Source organism: Podarcis muralis, chromosome 4, assembly GCF_964188315.1.
Source record: "Podarcis muralis chromosome 4, rPodMur119.hap1.1, whole genome shotgun sequence".
In the NCBI taxonomy this organism is placed as follows: domain Eukaryota; kingdom Metazoa; phylum Chordata; class Lepidosauria; order Squamata; family Lacertidae; genus Podarcis; species Podarcis muralis.
Window position 1 is genome coordinate 3093166 of NC_135658.1, and position 18872 is coordinate 3112037.

The window sequence follows — 18872 nt, forward strand, 5'->3', positions numbered from 1 at the left end:
TAACTCCATCCAAAAAAAGAAAAAGAAAAAACAGATTTCTCTAGCTTGACTTGTTTTTGAGAAACCCATGAAGGGTACATAATTTTTTTAAAATGCTAATATTAAGAAGGATATTGACAAGCTGGAACAAGTGCAAAAGAATGCGACCAAGATCGTTTTGTTTTATTTATGCATTTATTTGACTTCTATAGCGCCCTGTAGCAGGGGTGCCAACTTGAATAAAATATAGGAGGGGTTTAGCAAGCCCCGCCTTGGTTAAAGAGTCACAGGATGCGGTGCAAGCATGCCATTTGAATGGCTGTTCCTATGAACTGGGGGGCGGCCCTCTCAAATATCTTATTGGGGGGCAAAGACCCCTCAGACTCTAAGAGTTGGCTCCCATTCCCTACACTCATAGGTCACAGGACGGTTACAACATAAAATCACAGAATGAAAACACAAAACACCGCCCCCAAAACCTGTAACCCCCACCTCCCCACCACATTGTAAAAGGGCATTAGATGTCAATCAGCCAAAGGACTGGTTAAAGAGATGAGTTTTTCCCTGGCGCTGAAAGCTGTATAATGAAGGGTTTTGGGAACTTTGTATGAATTCTTTGATGGGAACTGAGAGAGGAGCTCCTCCTGAAGCTCTTTCCACATTCCACACACTGATAGGGTTTCTCCCCTGTATGAATTCTCTGATGGCAAGTGAGAGAGGAGCTCTGACTGAAGCTCTTTCCACATTCCACACACTGATAGGGTTTCTCCCCTGTATGAATTCTTTGATGGGAAGTGAGACTGGTGCTCTGACTGAAGGTCTTTTCACATTCCACGCACTGATAGGGTTTCTCCCCTGTATGAATTCTCTGATGGGAAGTGAGATAGTGGTTGAAACTGAAGCTCTTTCCACATTCCACACACTGATAGGGTTTCTCCCCTGTATGAATTCTTTGATGGAAAGTGAGACTGGCGCTCTGACTGAAGCTCTTTCCACAATCCACACACTGATAGGGTTTCTCCCCTGTATGAATTCTTTGATGGGAACTCAGAGAGGAGCTTCTACTGAAGCTCTTTCCACATTCCACACACTGATAGGGTTTCTCCCCTGTATGAATTCTTTGATGGGAAGTGAGATTGTCGCTGTGAGTGAAGCTCTTTCCACATTCCACACACTGATAGGGTTTCTCCCCTGTATGAATTCTCTGATGGCAAGTGAGACTGCTGCTGTGACTGAAGCTCTTTCCACAATCCACACACTGATAGGGTTTCTCCCCTCTATGAATTCTTTGATGGGAACTCAGAGAGGAGCTTCTACTGAAGCTCTTTCCACATTCCACACACTGATAGGGTTTCTCCCCTGTATGAATTCTTTGATGGGAAGTGAGATTGACCTTTTGAGTGAATCTCTTTCCACATTCCATGCACTGATAGGGTTTCTTTCCAATGGGATTTCTTTGATGGGAAGTGGAAAAGGAACTTTTCCCACATTCAAACTCCTTTGTTTGAAGAAGGGAGATATTTTCTGAAGGGGGGGCGGAGGGCCAAATGAGTTTGGGATCCTCTGATCTCCAGGAAGGAGAGTGTGGCAGACCTGGCCCCTCCCTGGCAGGACCCTCTCCTCCCTGACTTGGGACCCCCCCCTGCTGGAGCAGATCAGGGCCCCCCCCAGGCACCCTCCCCTGCTGCAGCCCTGGGACCCCCCACCGACTCCCCACTGCACCTTCTGGGGGGAGAGAGGGGAGACTCACCAGATCCCAGGAGAGACACCAAAGCAGGAAAGGACTGGGGAGGGAGGGGCTCTGGCTCTGGAGGAGCGGCCCCCCTTGCTTCCTGCCTCTCTAGGAAGGCAGCTCACTTCCCTTTAACCCTTGCAATGCCGAGTCTCTCCAGCTCAGCCCTCTCTCCCTTGGCAGAACCTCAGATTCTTATTATTTCTTATGGATTTTGGGGGCCAGCTGCCCCCCCGGCTATGCCAATGCCCAGATATCCCTTTGTGGGGTGAGGCTCTTGGCTGGACTCTGAGCATCTCCCTCCCTTGGCCTGAAAGTGGAGGAGCAGCTTGCAGGGAAAAGGACCAATTCTGCAGCTCCGGCTCCAGAGGCATAGCAAGGTCAGGTGGTACCCGGTGTCACACACACATACACCCCACACACACATACAGAATTTTTTTCATCAGTAAAAGAAGTTACACACAACTATTTAAAATATTTAGAAATAATTACAAATGAACCGTTTGCTGAGAATGAGATTAAAATGCATGTCCACATTTTAAATATCTGGATGGGCTTGCCTAAACAAACATTTATTTATTTTTGCAGGCACCCAAAGAAAAAAAAAAGGAATAAAAAAAGAAGTGCAGGCAGGGAGTTCCAAAGTCTACCTGTGTCGCCACACTAAAATTTTGCTTTCTCATAAGTACAGGTGTTCTATGTGGAACCGGTAACTGTGCCAGTTTTCTCAAAGCAGTTGAGTTGGGAATACATGGGGGAAGGCAATCTGATCAGAAGCTGTTAAGAGCTTTGTAGTTGATACGGAAGGAGGAAGGGGGGGCAACCATCCTCCCCTCCATTGCTTTCTGAAAGGGCCCGAGGCGATGACCTCGACAGTGCCCAGCTCTGCCTAGAACCCTCAGCCCCCACACCGTTACACAAGCACCACACTATACCCCTGCCTCGTTAATAAAAGGCTCTCTTTCCTATCTCTATACGGGCGAAATAAGCCCCAATCTTTCTTATGCCTTCCTCTCGCCCTATTCCTAATGTGAGTAGACCGTATCATACTGTATCCCCATTCACTATACTGAGCCACGCTTTAGCCAATCACAGCCATGCATTCGCCCTGCAGAAGCTAGCTCAGGGAGCTACTGCACGCCTCATTTCACTCCTGACAAGCTGCTGACGGCCCCCCACTGCGAGAACAATGGATCCGAAACCAGGGACCTTGTAAAACTGTCAAAATCCTGTTACAATGTATCCATTCTTGCTACAATGTATCCGTTCTGTTTCCGCTCTTGATCAACTATACGGAATGGGTCGGAAAGCATAGAAACCTTTGGAAATTGATATAAAATCAACCATAACTCCGATTTCTTCGCTCTTGGTGTCATTCAACTCAGCTCCCTTTGGACTCCATGATGTAACCCCTACCTCCATAATCCCCGAAGCGACAGGTCATGTACACAGGAACTTCTTAATCCTGTCAGATCGCTTCGCCTCACCCTTCCTCCGGGCAATATTAGGTGGCAGATGATGCATATCTCTGGCCCATTGTCTTGCCACCACCGGTACTCAATAAATGCTTACCTATGTATATCTCTCACTCTGCATATTCCCCCTCCCTTATCTCAAATGTTAATTAATGCAGTGTTTCCCAACCTTTTTTGGGCAAAGGCACACTTGTTTGATGAAAAAAATATCGAGGCACACCACCATTACAGCCCCGTGACGTCAGCGCGCAGCGTCACGCCGGGAGGGACGCACGAAAGTGTAACTTTCAATTTTTTTCCCTCCCCCTTGCCGGGGAACCTCCAAGCTTTGGGGGTGGGGGGGGAGGAGGCAGCAAAGCGAGGGACTGAGGGACCCTAACCCTAACCCTAACCCTCACCGATCACCCGGGAAAGCATGCGAACGAGGAGCCCCCGTGTCCTGCTCCCGGCAGCGGATGGCACAAAGCGAGGAGGCCTGGACAAGGCAGCACGCTCCCCGCTCTCGCTGCATCGGGGCTTTTCTCCTCCAGGCCGCTTTCGAAGTCCCCTTCTCCGCTCCCAAGAGCCGGAGCCGCTGCTTCCAGGCCCTGTCCGAGCCCCGACTTGTGGCCTCACTTCGAGGAGCGCCTGTTGCTGGGGACGGGGCTGCATCCCCCTCAGCCGCCGCCTCGCTTCCTTCCAGGAGACCCGACGGCTCCCCCTCTCCCGCTCGCCCTCCTGCGCCCGCAGCAGACCAAGACCTCCCCGCCCCCGCCCGGCTCGGCCCTACCTGGGCGCCTCCAAGCCCGGCCGGCTCCGCGTCGCGCTCCACGCCAGGCAGCTGCAGCAGGGGCTGCGCGGGGGCGCGCGGGGGCCCGGCTGAGCGCGCCCCGGAGCCGCCGCGCCATCGCTCGCGAGTCCCTCCGAGAGCCCGCGGGACTGACTCCGGAGTCGTGAGCACGACGACCGAAAAGAGCCCAGCAGAGCGCGCGCCCCGGAGGACTTGGGGGGGTCTGTAGGGCATCAGTGGCCCCCAGAATTCTGCCCGCCCCTCGCCCCATTTGATCCAGATTTACCCTCTGGGGAGAGGAGCCCCGGCCCAGCAGGGGGCGCCCTCGCTCCGTCCTCCGGGAAGCAAACGCCCTCGCCCGCCTCCCTCCAGGCAACATCTCGCGGCACACCAGGCAACATCTCGTGGCACACTAGTGTGCCGCGGAACACCGGTTGGGAAACACTGAATTAATGTAACCTCACCTTTCCTTAATATATTCATGACGTGTGAAATATATTCATGATGTAACCCGTGAAACCCAACCTTCCCATAATGTATTCATGATGTTTCGTGCACTGTATTCTGGGACCCGGAGGGAACTTTTAAAAGTTCATGTCACCCCATTCTCGGGGTTCAATCTCATCTTGAACCTGTTGCGCAATAAACTCGGATCTCCGCATCTTGCTCCTGTTTCCGGCTGAGCTTATTTTCTCCGCTAGGACCCGCGGACTCTGTCCGACGAACCGGGTGTCAGGGCAACTCCGCACCCGGGATTTTTCCGTAACATAGTCCACCATAAGATGAGTGGGACCAGGACAATGGCTCGCCTAGCCCTAGAAACGTGGCTTTAGGGAATTTTTTGTAAACCAAGCTTTTTTCGTTAAGTACCTTTCATCATCCTCAAGCACCAGCACCAGCCAATAGTCATTTTAACCACCAATCAGAAAGAAGCCGTTCCAAAGCAGTGTTGTGGTGCAGAGACAGACAGACAAGTCTTTGGGAGCAGCCAGATTTTTATGTGTCAAACAAAAGCACCATGCATTGCCCTAAAAGTGATCCATGCGACGGTCACCTCCAGGCTTGACTACTGTAATTCGCTCTACGCGGGGCTGCCCTTGAAGCTGTCCCAGAAACTCCAGCGGGTGCAGAATGCTGCAGCGAGACTCCTCACAGGGTCCCTGCCATGGGAGCATATTCACCCAGTGCTTTTCCAGCTGCACTGGCTCCCGGTAGAGTACAGGGTCAGATTTAAGGTGCTGCTTTTGAACTTTAAAGCCCTTCACGGCTATATTTTAATTTTGTTCTTAAGTTGCAATCATTCATCTTGTTTTTATTATTGCTTGTAAGCCGCTCTGAGCCTGGCCTTGGCTGGGGAGGGCGGGATATAAATAATAAAATTATTATTATTTATTATTAAAAGTCCAGGGAACATTAGATGCTTCTAATTTTTCCGATGAAGTGTTTTACTCAGTCTCACCAGCAATCATGTGTGCTGAACACACAGAAACACATACAGATAATGAAATTACTGGGAGTTACAGTCTCCAAATAAAACTCAACACATGCAAGCAGATTGATGGAACAGTACACATGATTTCCCCATCTCCTTTTTAAAAAACATTATTTTTCTTTATCTTCATGGTACAGAAGATAAATATTCAGAAAGCAATAGTTACAACAGTAAACAAAAAGTAACTTGTCCTGATGGAATTTCAGACTTTCAGCATGTCATTTGTTAAAGTTTCATTTCATTATTCTAAAACAGGCATCCCCAAACTCGGCCCTCCAGATGTTTTGGGACTACAATTCCCAGCATCCCAGACCACTGGTCCTGTTAGCTAGGGATGATGGGAGCTATAGTCCCAAAACATCTGGAGCGCTGAGTTTGGGGATGCCTGTTCTAAAAGACCACGATACATTTTCCCGTGAGTGCTGGGTGGATTCCTGCAACAGTCTTAACAATTTATATATTCAATAAACATTTGCCACGTGTTATAAAAGGAATATGGATTGTGTTCCCTCACCTTCTTGATTTCCCCAGGCAAAAAATTTTTTTAAGATACTGAAACTGTGATTCCCAGAATTGAACACAGTATTCTAGGTGGGGTCTGACCAAGGCAGAAGAAAGTGGTGCTATTCCTGCCCTTGATCTGATTCTGCCTTCTGCCACATTGGCCTCCGCTCCCCTTTTGGTGTCCTCCGCAAATGTGATGAGCATCCCCTCAGTTTCTTCATCCAAGTCATTTATAAAGACGTTGAACAACAACAGGCCCAGGACAGAACCCTGCAGCACCCTTCTTGTCACTTTTCTCCAGGATGATGAGGAACCATGAAGGAGTCCTCTTTGGGTTCGGTCAGTCAAATCAGCCTAACAGTTACCAAGTTCAGCCTCATTTTACCAGCTTCCTCACATAAATATCACGGGGGACTTTGTCAAAAACCTTACTGAAATTAAGATGCACTATTACCACAGCAGTCCCCTGAGAAACAATCTGTAACTCCATCCAAAAAAAGAAAAAGAAAAAAGAGAGATTTCTCTAGCTTGACTTGTTTTTGAGAAAGCCATGAAGGGTACATAATTTTTTAAAAATGCTAATATTAAGAAGGATATTGACAAGCTGGAACAAGTGCAAAAGAAGGCGACCAAGATCGGTTTGTTTTATTTATGCATTTATTTGACTTCTATAGCGCCCTATAGCAGGGTGCCAACTTGAATAAAATATAGGAGGGGTTTAGCAAGCCCCACCTCAGTTAAACAGTCACAGGATGGGGTGCAAGCATGCCATTTGAATGGCTGTTCCTATGAACTGGGGGGTGGCCCCCTCAAATATCTTGTTAGGGGGCAAAGAGCTCTCAGACTCTAAGAGTTGGCTCCCATTCCCTACAATCACAGGTCACAGGACAGTTACAACATAAAATCACAGAATGAAAACACAAAACACCGCCCCCAAAACCAGTAACCCCCACCTCCCCACCACATTGTAAAAGGGCATTAGATGTCAATCAGCCAAAGGACTGGTTAAAGAGATGAGTTTTTCCCTGGCACTGAAAGCTGTATAATAACGGGTTTTGGGAACTTTGTATGAATTCTTTGATGGGAACTGAAAGAGGAGCTCCTCCGGAAGCTCTTTCCACATTCCACGCACTGATAGGGTTTCTCCCCTGTATGAATTCTGTGATGGGAAGTGAGAGTGGAGCTATCAGTGAAGCTCTTTCCACATTCCACACACTGATAGGGTTTCTCCCCTGTATGAATTCTGTGATGGGAAGTGAGTTTTGAGCTATTCCTGAAGCTCTTTCCACATTCCACACACTGATAGGGTTTCTCCCCTGTATGAATTCTTTGATGGGAACTCAGAGAGGAGCTTATACTGAAGCTCTTTCCACATTCCACACACTGATAGGGTTTCTCCCCTGTATGAATTCTTTGATGGGAAGTGAGATTGACCTTTTGAGTGAATCTCTTTCCACATTCCACACACTGATAGGGTTTCTCCCCTGTATGAATTCTTTGATGGGAAGTGAGAGAGGACCTTTCAGTGAAGCTCTTTCCACATTCCACACACTGATAGGGTTTCTCCCCTGTATGAATTCTATGATGGGAAGTGAGATTGTGGCTGTGAGTGAAGCTCTTTCCACATTCCCCACACTGATAGGGCTTCTCCCCTGTATGTATTCTTTGATGGGAAGTGAGTTTTGAGCTATTCCTGAAGCTCTTTCCACATTCCACGCACTGATAGGGTTTCTCCCCTGTATGAATTCTTTGATGGGACGTGAGATTGACCTTTTGAGTGAAGCTCTTTCCACATTCCATGCACTGATAGGGTTTCTTCCCAATGGGATTTCTTTGATGGGAAGTGGAAAAGGAACTTTTCCCACATTCAAGATATTTATTCAGCTTCTCCATTGTGGGGATTTTGTCATGGTCACCCATGTTGTTAATTTCCAGTCCATCTCTATCTACAATGAAGAGAAATGGATTAGCACCTTAGGGAGAAATTAAGGAAGAATACTTGTTAAATCTGGTAATAGAGGCATAACACAAGTGGGTTAGATGGATGGTTTTCTGAAGGGTTGGGTGCATTAATTAACGGGGATCAACCGACATCCTTTGGGGAACCTGTGATTCGATAAGCCTGGCTCTTCTCTTGAATCAATTTTGTTTGGCTCCATCATGGCATCCCTCCGTTTCCAATGTCAGTCTTCTCTTTGGACAACCAAAGACTGACGGGAGGAAAAACAAAAACAGAAAACCTGACAGAGGCTACTTCAACTTCCCTAACAACTCTGAAGTTTACAGTCAAAAGGGCCTGGGGAGTTCAGACCAGGCTGCTGCTTGTTTAATAAGCTGCAACGGGAGGAAGAACATTCACAGAAAAAACAGTAATTTACTATTCAAGGGTTTTTTTTGGGGGGGGGGGATACTGTAATATCCAGTGTTGTAGGGGGCGCTGTTGAGGTCTGTGAAAATATATGAGGTTCGTGACATATGGAGTTTTGAATTTAAAAACTGATATTATGATTCCACTAGGAGCCTTACCAAGAGAGGCCATGATCCCAGAATTCTCCTCCATGACGTCCTTATGCAGAGCTCTCTGGTCAGGATCCAGCAACGCCCACTCCTCATCCGTGAAACAAACAGCAACATCTTCAAAGCACACTGGACCCTAAAAAAAGAAGGGAAATGTCCTACTCTGAGACAACACTGTTGTTCACCACCACCCCTTGAGCTAGGACATTGTTCCACCCCTTGGCATCGGTCCCCACAAGGCTGCTTCCCCTGACCTGATCTGGTTCCACAGCCGCTGCTTCCATTCTGTCCCCATTCAGAGATGGATGAAGAGGTCTAGCCAGTATCACTGTGTCACCTGCAAGAGAAAAAAGGTAAGGGGGAGGCCCAGAGTGCCTTCTTGTCTCACAGGTGAATCAGTGCATCTCAAACTACACAGGGGCCTTTGAGAAAGTCTCGCCTGCTGAGTGCATTTGGATATTTGGATGCATTAGAGATGTTATGTGTGAAAAAATATATCTTCCCTCCTCTGATGAGTTGGAAAACCAACAGAATGAGACCAAACAGAGAAACATCACCTTCCTCCTTACCCAGTGGCCTCTCTCTGGTGCTCAGCGGAGGCCTCTCTGCCTCAGAAGAAATCTGGTCCATTTCTGCAAAGAGATCCTTTCTCTGAAAAAGAAACAAGGATTCAAAAGAGAGAATGGGGAGAAGGAATTAAAAATGAATGTCAGAGAGAATTCTGGCTGATCGCGGGAGCGAAGATGGCGGCATTTCTCTCTGGAGAGGGAATCCAGCTCTTGGGAGGAAAAAGGGGGTGCTGCAAGGGCGCCGCTGCCCCCTAAAACACCCCTGGAAGGAGATCCAGGGGGCAGGATCCCGGCACAGCCGTTTTGCGATTCCCCCGACCGCCAGGTAACCTCCTTTGGAGGCAACGAAAACATTAATGAAATGTTTAAAAAAGATGTATTAGAAAGAGGTTTTACCGACAAGGAATCAAAATATCAATTGGAAGTATTGAATAATGACGCAAAAAAATTGTCTAAAATGTATAAATTATTATTGGAATGGTATACAAAGGACGAGGAGGTTAAATCGGTTATGATCCACTGGGCCAAAGATTTTGTTTTTTTTTTAAATTAAATTTTTATTAGAATTTTAACAAACATCATAACAAAAAAACAGAAAAAAGAAAAACAAAAACAAGAAAAAAGAACATAACATAGAAATACAAAAAATAAAACACATATAAGCTCAATTGTAACTTTCTTTAAGCTTACTTTCGCGACTTCCTCATACCTTCCCTTTCTGTATTCTAATTTCATACTCAATTTTCAGCAAATCTTTTCCCTATTCTTAAAGTAATTTCAATATCAGTTGTTTTCTTCCAATTATCCCTTGCTGCTTTTAACCCCTTAATATCCAATCCAACATTTTTCTAAACTTCAATTATCTTACAATATTTTTTAAGATACTCTTTAAACTTTTTCCAATCTTCCTGCGCCGTATCTTTTCCCTGGTCACGGATTCTGCTCGTCATTTCCGCCAGTCCCATATAATCAATCACCTTCAGTTGCCATTCTTCCACGGTGGGTAGTTCTTGCGTCTTCCAGTGCTTTGCGATGAGTATTCTTGCTGCTGTTGTAGCGTACATAAAAAATGTTCTATCTTTCTTTAACACCAATTGGCCGACAATGCCCAGGAGGAAGGCCTCTGGTTTCTTAGAGAAGGTGTACCTAAGTACTTTCTTCATTTCATTATAGATCATTTCCCAGAAGGCCTTGATCTTTGGGCACGTCCACCAAAGGTGAAAGAATGTTCCTTCAATTTCTTTACATTTCCAGCATTTGTTGTCAGGCAAATGGTAAATTTTTGCAAGCTTGACTGGGGTCATGTACCATCTATATATCATTTTCATAATATTCTCTCTTAAGGCATTACACGCCGTAAATTTCATACCTGTGGTCCACAACCTTTCCCAGTCAGCAAACAAAATATTATGACCAATGTCCTGTGCCCACTTAATCATTGCAGACTTAACCATTTCATCTTGTGTGTTCCATTCCAACAGCAAACTATACATTCTTGACAAATTCTTAGTACTGGGTTCTAACAATTCAGTTTCTAGCTTTGATTTCCCCACCTGGAAGCCAATTTTTCTATCTGTTTTAAACACTTCCATTATTTGATGATAATGAAGCCAATCTCTCACTTTCCCTTCTAATTTTTCAAAACTTTGCAGTTTCCATCTGTCCCCTTCTTGTTCCAAAATTTCTCCATATCTTGGCCATTTAGCCTCCATATTAGATTTTTTAATGGCCTTGGCCTCCATTGGTGACAGCCACCTTGGAGTTTTACTTTCCAACAGATCTTTATATCTAATCCAGACATTATATAATGCTTTCCTGACAATATGGTTTTTAAACCCTTTATGCGCTTTAACCTTGTCGTACCAAAGATATGCATGCCACCCAAACATATTGTTATACCCTTCCAAATCCAAAATGTCAGTGTTCTCAAGAAGCAGCCATTCTTTCAACCAGCAGAAAGCTGCTGATTCATAGTAAAGTTTTAAATCCGGCAGGGCAAACCCCCCTCTATCTTTTGCATCAGTTAAAATCTTAAATTTTATTCTGGGCTTTTTGCCCTGCCAGATAAATTTAGATATGTCTTTCTGCCACTTCTTGAAACAGTCCATCTTGTCCAATATTTGCAAAGTTTGAAACAAAAACAACATTCTAGGCAACACATTCATCTTAATAACTGCTATTCGGCCCAACAAGGAAAGCTTCATGTTTGACCAAATTTCTAGATCTCTTTTGACTTCACTCCAACATTTCTCATAATTATCTTTAAATAAATTCAAATTTTTTGAAGTCATATTAACACCCAGGTATTTCACTTTCTTAACCACCGTTAACCCCGTCTCATTCTGAAACCTTTCTTTTTCCACTGATGTTAGGTTTTTCCCCAATACTTTCGTTTTTAATTTGTTCAGCTTAAATCCTGCAACCTGACCAAAATCTTGAATTAATTCTAAAACTTTCTTTGTACTAGATTCAGGCTCTTGCAAAGTAAGTACCAGGTCATCTGCAAATGCTTTCAGTTTATAATGTTTCGCTCCGACCTGTACACCTTTAACCAACTGGTCCTTCCTAATCATATTTAACAGCACCTCCAGGACCGATATAAAAAGCAATGGAGAGATTGGGCACCCCTGACGTGTCCCTCACTGGGCCAAAGATTTTGGATATAATATACAATTTAAAGACTGGGTTAAATTGTGGAATGAAGGACTGAAATTTACTGTGTGTACTATAATAAAGGAAAATGTGATGAAAATGATATATAGATGGTATGTAACACCAGTAAAATCAGCAAAAATTTATAAAGTAAGTAATAAATGTTGGAAGTGTAAAGAAAAAGAAGGAACATTTTACCATATGTGGTGGGAGTGTAAAAAAGTGAAATGCTTTTGGGAAAGGATATATAATGAGTTACAAAAGATGTTGAAATATACATTTGTTAAGAAACCAAAAGCATTTATATTAGGAATAATAGGAAATGAAATTAATAAGACAGAATGGAAGTTATTTTTATACGCAGTAACGGCAGCAAGAATACTAATGGCCCAAAAATGGAAACAAGAAGAATTACCTATGATTGAAAAATGGAGAATGAAATTAATGGAATACGCAGAACTTGATAAATTAACAGGAAGGATCCGGAACCGACGAGACCAGAGATTCACTGAAGACTGGATTAAATTTACAGATTATATGAAAACTATATGTGATGACCAGATAACATTTGTAAGCTTTCAGGAAGCTCTGTGAGAATGTATGGTAGAAATATTGTTTAAAAAATAAGGTAAATTAAGATATTACTGTAGTGCAATATTAAATTAAGAAATGTGCAAGTAGTGATCAAGACGGAGAATTCTCAAACATGTTGATGGAAGTAAAAAAAAAGATGTTGGTGATAAATTGGATGTTTTGTTTTGTATAGTTTTATATTGGAAAACTAATAAAAATATATATTAAAAAAATAAAAAATAAAAAATGAATGTCAGGGCCAACAGCTTTAAGGATGTCAGAACTCATTCCATGGACGCCTTCTCAGAAAAAGGATGGGCCATCAGCAGACCATTATGGGATGTTCTCTGTCCTGTTTGGAGCCCCTTGGGAGTATCCAGAGGAAAGTCTCTCTCACCTGCTTTCTCTCCTCTGCCTGACTCAGGAGGAAACCTTCGGCCAGGGCCACCGCCTGGGAACTGGTCTCTGCTCCACATTCCCTCACCCAGCTCTCCATCTCCAGGGGAAGGACAGCCAGGAACTGCTCCAAGATCACCAGGTCCAGCATCTCAGCTTTTGTGTGCCTTTCTGGCTTCAGCCACTGATGGCAAAGATGGTAGAGTCGGCTGCAAACCTCTCGGGGTCCTTTGGCCTCCTGGCAGCAGAACTGCCTCAACTGCTGGCTCTGCACCTCTGAGCGGAGGGTGTCCTCCTCACCCAGGATCTTCTGCACAGAGTTTTCCCAGAACCCCCCACTGCTCCCAGTTTGGATGGCATGGCCTCTTCCTGCTTCAGGGCCAGCTGTGTCTCGCTCACCCATCTGTGCTCTCAGGAAGCCTCTGAGAGATCGGAAGGAACCCTTTGGTCTTCTGCCAAGTTCTGTCTGTCATAAGGAGAGGCGCTAGAAATCCTACAAAGCAAATACATTGTTCAGTTACAAAAGTTGTCTAATATCAGGAGAAGAAAAAGGTTCCCTGAGCAAGCATGGATGAGTCTTGGAGGGAACCAGGGCTGGACTGCACCACAGCCCAAACCATGAGCTATTTTATTTATTTAAATTTATATAACACTTTATATTTTAAAGAGAAATCTCAAAGTGGTTTACAGCATATTAAATCTGTGGGGATAATTGGGGAGTTAGAAGAGGATATATTATTGAATGACATGCTTCCTAACATGCACTAGCAAGTTCCATATTCTAGTTCCATACATCCCCCTTTTTTAAATTACGCAGCGATCAGCTTGTTGCTGACTCATCTGAGTCTTACTATTAAAGATTCCTTCCTGGTAAAATCCCTTCCAATCCCTTTTAAATGAATAAGCACAATAATCTGATTCACGTTAATATAAAAGTAGTTTACTCACACATTCGTACACGTTCACAGACAGTTTGTTATATAACAACTAGAACTATTCCATAAAGAACTTAGTCCCAAATGACTGCCACTAAAGAGTCACTTCTCCAAACACACAGCCACATAGAAAATGGAGAAGACACACTGATCAGAAGATGGAGGCCGTGTGCTCCTCCATGCTAGTACAACAGACTGCCCCCTCTTCAAGTCACATGGAGTGGAAGTCTGTCCCAGCTCAGGAGGAAACAGGAAGTCTTCTCCTGAGTGGGAGAAAACATCCCCTAATGTGTCGTCCACTGTAGGAATGTTGTACTTGACTACAGTTTCACATCACACAAAATCAATAAAAGAGAAATAAAACCATTGGAAGAATGTGAAATATATAGTCTATGGTCAAAGCAACATAGCAGAAAACAAATATTCTTATAAAGATGTCAAAATAAAACCTTACAAAGGAGTTCAACTACAGAATACATATTTAACACAGTAGGGCAGGGTGAGTCTGGGCTTCACCCCCTAGGCCAGGTGGAAAGAGCCTTTTTAAAAAGGAGATGAAAGAGGAGGAAGAGGAGGAGGAATAGGAGGAAGCAGGCTCTAGCCCTCCTAGAAGGAAGATTACAAAATGTGGAGGCAGCGGAAGGGATTTCTGGGAGATGAATCAGCTTGGTTGCTCCTGCCTTCCAGTCACTGCATGAAGTCAGAACTGACTGACAAGGAAGTCATTTGTATCTTGTGAAAAATGGATGCTTGGCTCTAGTGGGGGTCCTCACCTGGGGGTCCTCAGGAGTTGTTCTCCCCCCACCCCCACTCGCCTGCTTCTGGCTCCTTTTCTTGCACTTGGACTCTCTGCTGCTCCCCAGGCAGACTCCTGGGGTGGGGTCCCTTTTTCTTTGCTCTGAGGGCCAGGTATGTATCTAGTCAACCCCCTGAGGGCCAAGTGTGCGGGGCCAAATACATCTCCCTTGAAATTTAGGCAGGAAATTAATAATAATAATAATAATAATAATAATAATAATAATAATAATAATTCTCTTAGATAGCTTAACACACAGAGAGACATTGATGCCCAGGTCCCTGGAGGCTCAGTGAGTAGCAGCGCCCATTTCCGGCTGCTTTGCCAGCAACAATCCCTTTGGGGCAGAGAGGATGTGGTCCTGGGATGCCCTGCTCTGGGTGCGAGGGGATTGCTGCAGTGGCCTCCGTGGGGAGCTGCCCTGGGAGACACTGGGAAACTGGTCCCCAATGCAGCAGCCAGACTCTGGGCTGGGATCCCTCTCTTTATCTCTCGCCTTTCTCTCCCACCTTTTTTTTTGGGGGGGGGGTAGTCCACCTCCTCGTCTGGTCTTGGAAAACCATTTGCAGATGTTTCCTCTGTTGTGCAATGAGGCTGAGCGACGTCACACAGAGTTAAAGTCCCAGGGACTCCTTTGTTTAAAGAAGGGAGATCATTTCTGAAAGGGGGGGCGGAGGGTCAAATGAGTTTGGGATCCTCTGATCTGCAGGAAGGAGAGCGTGGCAGACCTGGCCCCTCCCTGGCAGGACCCTCTCCTCCTCCCTGACTCGGGGTCCCCCCCCCCCTGCATGAGCAGATCTGGCCCCCCAGGCATCCTCCCCTGCCCCAGCCCTGGGACCCCCACCAGATCCCAGAGAGAGAGGAGACTCACCAGATCCCAGGAGGGGAGAGCGAAGCAGCCCTTGCAGGAGAGACCCCAAAGCAACACCCCCCTTCCTTGCAGGAAAGGACTGGGGAGGGAGGGGCCTTGGCTCTGGAGGACCTGACCCCCCTTGCTTCCTGTCCTCTCTAGGAAGGCAGCTCAGTTCCCTTTAACCCTTGCAAAGCCGAGTCCCCCCCCCCCCCCAGCTCCGCCCTCTCTCGCTTGGCAGAACCTCAGATTCTTATTTTTTTATGCACATAGAGGGAAGCTGCTCCCCTGGTAATGCCGAGGTACCAAGCGAAGTTCAAAATAAATAAATCCTATCCTCATCATAAATGAGTAATACTTTCTTATGCCCGCTTTTAATGCTAATATACAAGAGTATGCCATTTCCTCTTCCAGAAATACTTAATTGCTGATTCAGGGGACACTGAATTCCTTGCAGAGATGACAGGACAGCTTTCCAGATTGGTTACCTGGGAGTGAGACAGTTGGCAGAGTGGCACTGGGCTCTCTAAGATGCCAGCTACTACAGGAATTGCTTTCCTGAGACTTTTTAGGACTGCAATACCATTTTCAATTTTTTTTTGGAAGATTCATTTTTAAGTCATGGAAGTGTGTGAGCAAATACTCCATATCTGCCAAGCTTGCAGGAGCAGGACTAAGGGGTGAAATGAAGCCCCCAAGATCCCCAAAGGTTGAGGGAAAGGGTCTATCTCCCTTCTTCCTTTCCATTAACAGTTATTTCCACCTAAGAAATGGGAAGAAAGCAGCTGCTCACGTTCAGCACAGGGTTTGTTGGGTTGGAGATTATTGAGCTGACGGTGGTATGATTTGTCAGGAATACATATTGTTTGTTCTTATGTGTAAATGAAGTCACATTTGAAACAATACAGAAGCAGTCAAAGGGAATTTCCTAGGAAGTCTTTTTTCAGTCTCACCTGCAATCATGTGTGCTGAACACACAGAAACAAATACAGTGGTACCTCTGGTTACAAACTTAATTCATTCCGGAGGTCTGTTCTTAACCTGAGACTGTTCTTAACCAGAGACGTGCTTTCGCTAATCGGGCCTCTTGCTGCCGCTGCACTGCCAGCACACGATTTCCATTCTCGTCCTGGGACAAAGTGCTCAACTCAAAGTAACTCTTCCAGGTTAGCAGAGTTTGTAACCTGAGGCATTTGTAACTTAGGGTACCACTGTAATGGTAAATTACTGGGAGTTACAGTCGCCAAATAACACTCAGCACATGCAAGCAGATTAATGGAAGAGTGCAAATGATTCCCCACCTTTCTTATAAAAAAATAATAATACAGTGGTACCTCTACTTATGTTCCCCTCGTTACCTATCCTTTGGGATACCCACGCGGCAAACCCGGGAGTGTTTTTCTGGGTTTCGTCCCGCGCGTATGCGCGTAAGTACTCTACCGTGCAGTGCGCATGTGCAGAACAGGCACCTCCGGTTGAGGAGATCTCGGGATCCGACCAGAGCTCCGGAACAGATCCCGTGCGCAATCAGAGGTACCACTGTATTGCTTTTGTTTTCACAGTACAAAAGATAATTTTAAAGAAAGCAATGACTATAACAGTAAACAACAAATAACTTGTCCTGGTGAAATTGAAGGCTTTCATCCTGCCATGTGTTAAAGTTTCATTTGATTACTCTAAAAGATCATGATTCATTTTCTCACGAGTGCTGGGTGGATTCTTGCAACAGTCTTAACAATTCATGTATTTAATAAACATTGGCCAAGTGTTATAAAAGGAATATGGATTATGTTCCCCCACCTTCTTGATTTCCCCCAGCAAACAAAATTTAAAATACTTAAATTGTGGAGCCCAGAACTGAACACAGTATTCTAGCTGGGGCCTGACCAAGGCAGAAGAAATTGGTACTATTCCTGCCCTTGATCGGATTCTGCCTTCTGTGACATTGGCGTCCGCTCCCCGTTTGGTGTCGTCTGCAAATGTGATGAGCATCCCATCAGTTCCTTCATCCAAGACATTTATAAAGACGTTGAACAACAACAGGCCCAGGACAGAACCCTGCAGCACCCCTCTTGTCACTTTTCCCCAGGATGATGAGGAACCATGAAGGAGTCCTCTTTGGGTTCCGTCAGTCAAATCCACCAGTTACCTCGTTCAGCCCACATTTTACCAGCTTCCTCACATAAATGTCGCAGGGGACTTTGTCAAAAGCCTTACTGAAATCGAGATGCAGCATTTTCACAGCAGTCCCCTGATCAACAAAGTTTGTAACTCCATCCAAAAAAAGGGGGAGCGAGATTTCCCTGGCTTTCCTTGTTTTTGAGAAAGCCATGCTTTCATCCTGTATACTTTCAGCATGGGGGAAGCTGTGGAAGGAAGATCTCAAATTCACAGCATGCTATACCCTCAAAGAAAATTATATGAAAATCTTTAATGCTGGTATGTAACACCTAATAAAATGGCAATGATGTATAAAAATAATTCATATTTGTGTTGGAAATGTAACATAGCAGTCGGGACAATGTATCGTGCATGGAGTGTAAAAAAAAAGAGAGAATTCTGGGATACAATTTACAATGAGTTAAAAATATGTTTAAATTAACATTTCCTAAAAAGCCATAAGCTTTTCTCTTAGGAATCCTTGAGGATGAGATCCCCAAGTTCTGAAGAAGTTACTTTATGTGCGCCACCACAGCAGCGAGAATATTGTTAGCACAAAACTGGAAAGGAAACCAAATTCCAATGAAGAGGGAGTGGCAAATTAAGTTGAAAGTTGATGGAATAGGAAGAGATGGATAAGCGGACAGGGCAGTTTTGAGGACTTTTAACCTTTTCCCAAAAGGAGAGGTTTAGAGGTCCCCACCTTTCAATATCAAAAGAAATTTCATTTATAATTTTATTCAAATTTAATTTTACAATTTGATCTATATCTAATGAAATCATTATACCCAAGTATTTAATAAAGTCTTTGCACATCCGAAACTGATGGTTTCTATACAATGTAGCCCTTGGCCCTATCAGTAAAATCTCTGATTTTGTCCAATTTATGGAATATCCCGATATTCTGCCAAAGGTTTTTATTTTCTCCATAATTTTCGGAATTCTATCTTCTGGTTTTGTAATAAATAAAAGGATATCGTCCGCAAATAATACAATTTTGTAATTATCTTTGTTGTGCTTTACACCCTTGATATGCTCATCCTGAATTATTGCTCTTGTTAATGGTTCCAGGCAGAGATTAAATAATAACGGAGAAAGAGGACATCCTTGTCTCGTTCCTCGATTTAAACTAATCAAATTCAAAATTCTTCCATTTGTAACAATCCGGGACGGGCTTTTATAAATCATTTTAATCCAATTACAGTATTCTATAGGGAAGCAAAATATACGTAACACAAACCCTATGAATTCTTTAAATATTCTGTCAAAAGCCTTTTCTGCATTTAATGACAATATCATAAACTCCTCTTAATCTTTGTTTAAATTTATCAAATCTATTGTTAATCTGATATTATCTGTAGTTTGTCTTGTTTTTATAAAACCTGTTTTATTATTAGGAATCAAGTTTTGAATAACTTCTTGTAATTTTGCAGCCAATATTGCATTCAAAATCTTTGCATCAACATTCATTAA

At 44.4% G+C, this 18872-nt stretch overlaps 1 protein-coding gene across 15 annotated transcripts in view; it reads right to left on the reverse strand.

Moving 5' to 3' along the window:
- LOC114595218 (zinc finger protein 75D-like) overlaps positions 1 to 18872 on the reverse strand; it is a 437997-nt gene that overhangs the window by 104412 nt on the left and 314713 nt on the right. For 2 of the 15 annotated variants that reach the window (XM_077927846.1, XM_077927862.1), the window contains exon 1: positions 1730 to 1777. The exons of 4 other annotated variants lie outside the window; for them this stretch is intronic. Coding sequence is in view for 8 of the 11 variants with exons in the window: in XM_077927877.1 (XP_077784003.1) it covers positions 6957 to 7897; positions 8478 to 8604; positions 8723 to 8805; positions 9026 to 9119; positions 12660 to 13061 (1647 nt within the window). In the remaining 3 variants the exon portion in view is untranslated. Of the gene's footprint in view, positions 1 to 1729; positions 1778 to 6307; positions 7898 to 7978; positions 8089 to 8477; positions 8605 to 8722; positions 8806 to 9025; positions 9120 to 12659; positions 13152 to 15260; positions 15435 to 18872 lie in introns of those variants that run through there. 9 more of the 15 variants (XM_077927877.1, XM_077927884.1, XM_077927859.1 and 6 more) reach the window with 9 other exon arrangements.